This window comes from Myotis davidii, unplaced genomic scaffold (genome assembly GCF_000327345.1).
Source record: "Myotis davidii unplaced genomic scaffold, ASM32734v1 scaffold225, whole genome shotgun sequence".
In the NCBI taxonomy this organism is placed as follows: domain Eukaryota; kingdom Metazoa; phylum Chordata; class Mammalia; order Chiroptera; family Vespertilionidae; genus Myotis; species Myotis davidii.
Genome location: NW_006296222.1, coordinates 2,654,298 through 2,662,274, shown reverse-complemented (window position 1 = coordinate 2,662,274; position 7,977 = coordinate 2,654,298). Strand labels below are relative to the sequence as shown.

Here is a 7,977-nt window from a genome sequence, read left to right as displayed (position 1 = left end):
ACTGAGGAGTCCCGGGTTGGATTCCAGTCAAGGGCATGTACCTTGGTTGTGGGCATATCCCCAGTAGAGGGTGTGCAGGAGGCAGCTGATCAATGTTTCTCTCTCATCAATGTTTCTAACTCTCAATCCCTTTCCCTTCCTCTCTGTAAAAAAATCAATAAAATATATTTTAAAAACAACAACAACAGAGCTTCTGCCCAGCTGGTTTGGCTCAGAGGACTGAAGGGTCCCAGGATGGATTCCAGTCAAAGGCATATGCTAGGGTTGTGGGCTCAATACCAGTGTGGGTCCCAGGTTCGATTCTGGTCAAGGGCATGTACCTTGTTTGAGGGCATGTACCTTGTTTGAGGGCACATCCCCAGTAGGGGGTGTGCAGGAGGCGGCTGATCAATGTGTCTAAGTCTCAATCCGTCTTCCTTCCTCTCTGTAAAAAATCAATAAAATATATATTTTTAAAAAAGAACCCATATTCTATATCTAACCCTTTTACAACTTCTATTCATATCAAAACTTTGCCATTTCTGTGTAGGAAATCTCTAAGATTTTAATTCTAAGCTTTTCATTGTACATTTCTAAAAGAAACTTAATTTACATACTTCTGCATTAAAATTATGTTCTTTTTTTAAAATATATTTTATTGATTTTTTACAAAGAGGAAGGGAGAGGGAGAGAGATTTAGAAACATCTATGAGAGAGAAACATCAATCAGCTGCCTCCTGCACACGCCCTACTGGGGATGTGCCTGCAGCCAAGGTACATGCCCTTGACCAGAATTGAACCTGGGACCGTTCAGTCTGCAGGCCAATGCTCTATCCACTGAGCCAAACCAGTTAGGGCATGTTCTTGTTTTAATTTATTTGTTTTACAGAGTGAAAGGATGGGGCAAGATGAGAGAGAGAGAGAGATTGGAAATGAGAAAGAGACATTGACTTGTGGTTCCATTCAGTCATGCATTCATTGGTTGCTCCTTCTATGTCCTCTGATCTTGGATTTAACTTGAAACCTCAGCATATTGGGACTAACTGGAAAAGCAGGCCAAGGCAATGTACATACCTCTAATGTCATTAATTACATCAATGTAGCATAATTACCTACCAGTTTTTTGATCCTCAAATATCCAACTAAATTTTGATCAAATATTTTTCAAAATGAAATGATATTAGATTTATACATGCTAGTAATAACTGATGTGTATATCTTGTAAGTCTATTTTAATTCCTATAACCTACTTCCATGTGATTTTACTTTCTATTTATATTTGTGTTGAAGCAACAAGATCGAATTTTCAGTAGAGCTTATTACAGTCAGGATTTTACTGATTACTTACTCCGCGTGTTATTAAAAGTTTACTAGAGAAACAGAACCAATAGTATGTATCTAGAAAGACATTTTTTAAAAAGAGGTGACTCACAAGGTTATGGAGCCTGAGATGTCCCATGGTCTGCAGTCTGCAAGCAGGAGACCCAGGAGAGACAGTGGTGTCGTTGAAGGCCTGAGGGTCTGAGGACAGATGGGTCTGAGGGACTGAGAACCCAGAGCATCCAGGACAGGGGGTGGGTGTGCTCGCTTACTGAGTCCAGCAGGGAGTGAAGTCAGCCTTCCCCAGGTTTTGTTCTCTTCAGGCCCTCAGTGGATTGGATAATGTCCACTGACAATGGGAGGACCATCTGCTTTGCTCATCCAATTCAAATACAGATCTCCTCATAGTCACACCCAGAACTGGTGTTTCACCTGCTACCGGCTATGCAGTGGTCCAAACAAGGTGACAGGTTAAACTGACCAGATTATTCTTCAGACCTTTCTCTATCACTTATATTTCCTGTAGCTAGATAGTTTGGAACGATGATGAGATTTAGGTTCATTTATCTGGCAAAACTTCTTCACAAATAATGGTAGACTCCCTCTAACAGTTCTATGATATCTTTTTGTTATTATTATTTTTTTTAGAAAGGGAAGGAAAGAGAAAATGCCAGAGAAACATCAGTGTGAGAGAGATACCTTGATTAGTTGCCTCTCTATATGACCCAACTGCAGATGGAACCCGTGACCTTGTGGTATGTGGGACAACACTGCAACCAACTGAGCAAAACTGGCCACTCTTTTATAAAAAATATTCTTTTTTCCATTTAGTAATGGGTTTTTAGATTGAGAGGAATGGGGGGGGGGTTGAGAGAGAGAGAGAGAGAGGGAGAGAGATCTATTTGTGCCACTTGTTTTTGCATTCATTGCTTGATTATTACATGGGCCCTGGCCACGAGCTGACCTTGAAACCCTGACACATCTGTACCATGCTCCAACCAACTGAGCTACCTGGCCAAGATCACTGTTTTTCCCAAAAAATATTTTGCTTACTTTAATAAAGCTGGTACAATCAATATCTATTTAAAACCCCCATCCCAGGACACAAAATACAAATAAAATAAAAAAGAGCAGTGTTCTGCTGCACAAACTTTTGCATGAATAAATTTATGAAATGCTAATGAAAATTAAAACTTCTGGGATCTTCTGACAAGATTTTTCTTTACTCTTAAAATGCTTTCTCTGCCCTAACTGGTTTGGCTCAGTGGATAGAGCATCGGCATGTGGACTGAAGGGTCCCAGGTTTGATTCCGGTCAAGGGCATGTACCTGGGTTGTGGGCACATCCCCAGTAGGGAGTGTGCAGGAGGCAGCTGATTGATGTTTCTCTCTCATCAATGTTTTTAACTCTCTATTCCTCTCCCTTCCTCTCTGTAAAAAATCAATAAGATATCTTTTTTTAAAAAAAATGCTTTCTCTGCCCTAGCCGGTTTGGCTCAGTGCATAGAGCGTCAGCCTGCGAACCAAAAGGTCCCAGTTTGATTCCAGTCAAGGGCACATGGATTTGATCCCCCGTGGGGAACTTGCAGGAGGCAGCCAATCCATGATTCTCTCTCATCATGGATCTTTCTATCTCTCTCTCCCTCTTCTTTCCTCTCTGAAATCAATAAAAATATAAAAATATTTTAAAAAATCTATTCTTTAAAAAAAAAAATGCTTTCTCTTCAGTGAAGCGTCTTTGGAGTTAGTCTTACTCTCACCTTATCTGTCATCTTGGCTCCAACCTGATATTCCTCTTCTTTTGGTCAGACCTTCAGATTTTAAAAGTAGCTTCAAGCTGATGAAAGGTCATAATTCCACAGTTCAGTTCACTGAAAAACTCCCACCTCCCACTGAAAGTCATAGTCCAGGAGTGAAGCAATCACATACTAGAACTATTGTGACAATTAATTAGAAGTATTATGAACACTTGCATTGGTCCACCTCATTTATCACAAGCCTCAAAATGCACCGTCCTGAAAAGGGTGGCCTCCCTGTGCACACACGTAATATTTCAAAAGGAGAGGGCGATATGAAGGAGGCTGAGGCTTGATCACCAACACTCAGCACAGTGAAAACCAACAATAATGAATAATGGGCACTAGAATTCAAACTACCACAGGTTTTAAAGAGATGGGGGGATGTGTGATCACTTTTCAATTCCATTGTGAAGGCCACATTACAAAAGGACTATTTTTAAAAATAAGAAAGGATTGAGGGGAGAGAAGAAAAAGAATATCTAAACCATTGAATGAGCCCCTGTTGTTCCTGATAAACTTCACGCACATCTTCCTCCTCCATTCCAAGTTCTCCTGGAGTGTGACTATCAGCACTTCTCTGACCCTCCAAGAGAAACCTGAGCCAGTTCATTGGAACTCCCCGTCTTAGACAGCATGATTCTTCGGGTTTCTTGAGATGTGTTGTCATTTTCACTTTGAAGTGAAACTCACTGCTGCCCTGTTCAATGACTTTGTACTCTCCTTCCTTCTTATTCCCCAAATCTTCAGTTGATGGTTTTACCTCCTGGTCAGACATGGTGATGGTGCTTTACCTGAGGTCTCCACACAGAAGCAGCCTTAGGTAGGCAGGACCTCGCTCCTGGATTTACAAATCCTTCTGTCTTCCCCACAGCACATGATTCCTTTTTAAAAAAATAAATCATTATTGTTGAAAGTATTACATATGCCACCTTTTTTTCCCCATTGCCCTTTCCACCCTCCTCCCCTTCAAGCCTTCAACACTCACTGTCAGTGTCTATGGGTTATGTATATATACACATGAGTTCACTGGTTGATCTCTTTCCCGCCTCTCCTGCCTTCTCAGATTGAGGCCTATCATCAATTTGCCTAGATTGATTAATTCCTTTTAAGTTGCAAAATAGACTTTACTTCTAACTCCTCCTTAAGTATTGTCATGATAAATGATTTGGACTACCTGACCTACTGTTCATACAGGGAGGAAAGGATTAATGCTGATTGAACCTTTAAATGGTGATATCTTTTTGTCTACAGAAATCACTTATGACTTGGATGGTGCTGGGTTTTTGACCAGAGTCCACAGCTGATTTTCACTTGGCAATGTGACATTAAACACAGAAGGAGTAGGTGACAGAAGACTGGACGTCAGCTGCCCACTGGAACTCTGCTTGGAAGCTCTTAGTGACTTCCACAGACAGGTAGACCTGAGCCAACCTCAGCTTCTCACGTTTCCTCCCTCTTGGACAATCACACTGACCGACGGGAGTCTCTTCTGATAGACACCTTCACTGCACCATGGCCTTTGCAGCTTCCCTGGCTGAGCTCCAAACAGAGGCCAGCTGTCCCATCTGCCTGGATTACCTGAGAGACCCAGTGACCACTGAGTGTGGGCACAACTTCTGTCCCTCCTGCATCCACCAGCGCTGGGAAGGTCTACAGGGCACCTTTCCCTGTCCTGTCTGCCTCCACCACTGCCCTGACAGGAGCTTGATAAAGAACATGCAACTATGTCACATGAGTGAGAGCTCAGCAGAAATTATGTCACATGACTGAGATTGCTCAGCAGATTCCCGGCATGAGGGGAAAGCGGAAAAGGCAAGAGGAACCCCTGTGTAAGAAGCACCGTGAGGCTCTGACCCTGTTCTGTGAGAAGGACCTGGAGCTGCTGTGTGCCCAGTGCAGGGTGTCATCCAACCACCAGGATCAGCCCCTGGTCCCCATTGAGGAAGCAGCAGCTAGTCACAGGGGGATGCTCAAAAGGAACATTGAGGCCAAGATTAATCATCTTGAAGTTGTAGAAATGTTATATAAAAACCAAGTTGAAAATACTTGGGAAGTGAAGAGAAAGATGGAAAAATGGGGGGAGGAGTTGGACAATGAATGTCAAGAAATTAAGTGTTTCTTAGCAATCGAGCAAAATGAAATTGATAACAATCTACTTATAGAAGAGAAGGATGTTGAAGAAAAACTAATTGAAAATGGAAGGCAAATTTCATACCATAGGTTCAGGGTAAGCAGTCTGTTAAGTAAAACAAAAGACAAGTGTTTGCAGACAGATGAGGATTTACTCACAGGCATTGAAAGCATTCACAACAGGTATGGAAACCGAGAGACCCCTGCAGTGTTTTCATGTGATTTAAAGAAGGGGACTTACAATCTCCCCCCACATTACTTGGGCCTGCATAAAATGATCCGAATGTTTCGGGCAGATTTGACACTGGATCCTGAAACTGCCCATCCAAACTTCATTCTGTCAAGAGATAAAAGAAGTGTGACATATAGGACACCAAATGGTTTTCCTAATATCCAGGATCTTACTTCTTACCCAGCTGTCCTGAGTTCTGAGGGATTTGATGCTGGCAGGCATTTTTGGGCGGTAAAAATAACAGGCACAGGTGAATGTTTTTTAGGTGTGTGTAAGGAATCTTTCCCCAGAAATACTGACATACCGCCATCAGCAAGAAATGGATGCTGGCAGTTTTCTCTCTGGATTCCTACAAGTGGCCCTTCCCCCATAGGACAACTGAAGATTGGCATTTTCCTGGACTATGAGTTGGGAGAGGTTTCATTTTATAATTTGAATAACAGGTCATGCTTGCATGGAATCACTGATACATTTACAGAAAAACTTATGCCTTATTTTTCCATTGCATCTTCTTCAGCATCCCTTATAATCAATGTCATCTGAGGCAAGTGATGACAATTTGGATGGATTTTTGTATGTGTTTTTTCCCTTCCTTTGTTATCGAAAAAAAAAAAACTTATAATAAAGATCCTGATTCTGGTTTTGATGTTTGAATGTTGAAAACTTCAAGGACTCACCTTTCTCCCCTCCCTGACTTTACACCTGGGAAAGCTAATGAGAAAGTCCAGGTGCTCCATCCTTGGGGGCAGGGGGGAAGTTCCAATCAAGCAAGTTTCTATCAGTGTCAGCAGGCTCCCAACAACAGCACCCAGTAACCAACATGAACACCATAAGCCAGTCCCTTTTCCCTGTGCTCTCAGTCATTTTGGTTCCTATTCTAAGATCCTCTGACCCTTCCCACCCTTCCCACAAAACCTTATCATGTGAGTAATAAACTTTCATACTCTTCAGGTATGCGGTGAGTCATCAGTGTGAACATTTGAAACCAATTTTGGATGGCTCCACCCTGACAGCAAGCTGGTCACCACCATGGGCATTGTGAGCAGGATTTTCCAGTCCCCCCCCCCCCGCCACCCAACCCACACCGGGGTTTCCTCCTCTGGCTTTGTGTGGTAACACCTCTGGTTCCCTAGGCAAGGGTGTCCTTGCAGTTTGTGCTGCATTTGCTGAGTTCTATGAGGCTGTGTTGTGTAGATTTGACTGACCTAAGTCAGAAATTTCATAAGAAACACATTTAAAAAAGAAACACATTCTAGCCTGGTCAGTATAAACCAGGAGTCCCAGTTAGATTCCCTATCAGAGCACATGCCCTGGTTGCTGGCTCTATTCCCAGTAGGCCATGTGTGGGAGGCAGGCAATGGATGATTGCCTCTCATTTCTGTTTTCATCTCTTTACCTCTTCCTTTCTGAAGTCAATAAAATATATATATTTTTAAAGAGAAACTCATTTTATTTGCTTATTATTATTTTTCATATAATTTTTTGGAATCCTAATTGTCTTGTTGTCTCATGTTTTATAAAATGTTCATGTATAGGGCTGAGCAAAAGCAGGTCGACAGTAGTGATACAAATATGTACAGTAATAAATAACAAATAATACAGGAATAAACTTTTGTGTATTATCAACTCTAAATACACTTTGTTTAAAATCCTCACTTGGTGCCCAGCTGGGTGTAGCTCAGTGGATGAGCGTCGACCCAGGAACCACTCCCTCTCTGACATCAATAAAAATATACTTTTTTAAAAAAATCCTCACTTGAGACCTAGCCTGTTTGGTTCAGTGGATAGAGCATTGGCCTGCAGACTGAAAGGTCCTGGGTTCAATTCCAGTCAAGGGTACATGCCTGGAGTTGCAGGCTCGATCCCCAGTAGGGAGTGTGCAGGAGGCAGCAGATCAATGATTTTCATTATTGATGTTTCTATCTCACTCTCCCTCTCTAAAACCAATAAAAATTATATTTAAAAACATTTGTAAAATAAATTAAATCCTCAACTGATATGTTTATTGATATAGAGACACAGAAAGGAGAGAGAGAAACATCTATGTGAGAGAGAAGCATCAGTCAGTTGTTTCCTTTATGTGCCCTGAAGGGGTGCTAAACCTAAAACTTGTTTGCCCTGAGTGGGAACAGAATCTGCAGCCATTTTGGTGGAGGAGACCACATTCCAACAAACTGAGCCACCTGGCCAGGGCTGTAAACATACCTTTGACAATCCCAGTATGGCCTCCAAAGGTAACATACTCATTTTTTTTTACATTATGCGAAATTTACAACCTTTTAGAACACACTTCTGTTTATATTCCTGTATGTGTATTGTTAATAATGTTTGGAAATAAAATTGTAGTTTGCATATCTCTGACTATTTGTCTCCATAACTTGAAAAGATGCTCAGCAGAGAGAAGCATTGATCAGACCCTCAAACCTCAGAGGGAAGGTAGGGGAGGGTGGGGGTAAGGGGGAGAGATCAACCAAAGGACTTGTATGCATGCATATAAGCCTAACCAATGGACACAGAC

The 7,977-nt window shown here is 41.9% G+C and overlaps 2 protein-coding genes across 2 annotated transcripts; one reads left to right on the top strand and one right to left on the bottom strand.

Moving 5' to 3' along the window:
- Positions 1-3,059: 3,059 nt before the first annotated feature.
- Positions 3,060-3,926, bottom strand: LOC102758290 (small ubiquitin-related modifier 1). Its single transcript, XM_006771071.2, has 2 exons — positions 3,583-3,926; positions 3,060-3,135 (listed from the first exon to the last, which is right to left on the bottom strand). Exons 1-2 carry the CDS (start codon positions 3,870-3,872, stop codon positions 3,060-3,062), a joined length of 366 nt encoding a protein of 121 aa, XP_006771134.1. The 5' UTR covers positions 3,873-3,926.
- Positions 3,927-4,599: 673 nt separating this feature from the next.
- On the top strand, positions 4,600-6,027 carry LOC102757734 (tripartite motif-containing protein 60). Its single transcript, XM_006771069.2, has 2 exons — positions 4,600-4,828; positions 4,860-6,027. The coding sequence occupies exons 1-2, from the start codon at positions 4,610-4,612 to the stop codon at positions 6,000-6,002; spliced, it is 1,362 nt and encodes a 453-aa protein (XP_006771132.2). The 5' UTR covers positions 4,600-4,609; the 3' UTR covers positions 6,003-6,027.
- Positions 6,028-7,977: the final 1,950 nt, after the last annotated feature.

What these genes read in the sequence shown, in the direction of transcription:
- LOC102758290 (XM_006771071.2), bottom strand. Translation starts at nt 3,872, where the DNA reads ATGTCTGACCAGGAGGTAAAACCATCAACTGAAGATTTGGGGAATAAG. An exon ending in CAACAGGGGCTCATTCAATG is followed by an intron (nt 3,136 to 3,582) that starts GTTTAGATATTC and finishes ACCTTTCATCAG; the next exon opens with CTTGAAGCTACTTTTAAAAT.
- LOC102757734 (XM_006771069.2), top strand. Translation starts at nt 4,610, where the DNA reads ATGGCCTTTGCAGCTTCCCTGGCTGAGCTCCAAACAGAGGCCAGCTGT. An exon ending in AGAACATGCAACTATGTCAC is followed by an intron (nt 4,829 to 4,859) that starts ATGAGTGAGAGC and finishes AAATTATGTCAC; the next exon opens with ATGACTGAGATTGCTCAGCA.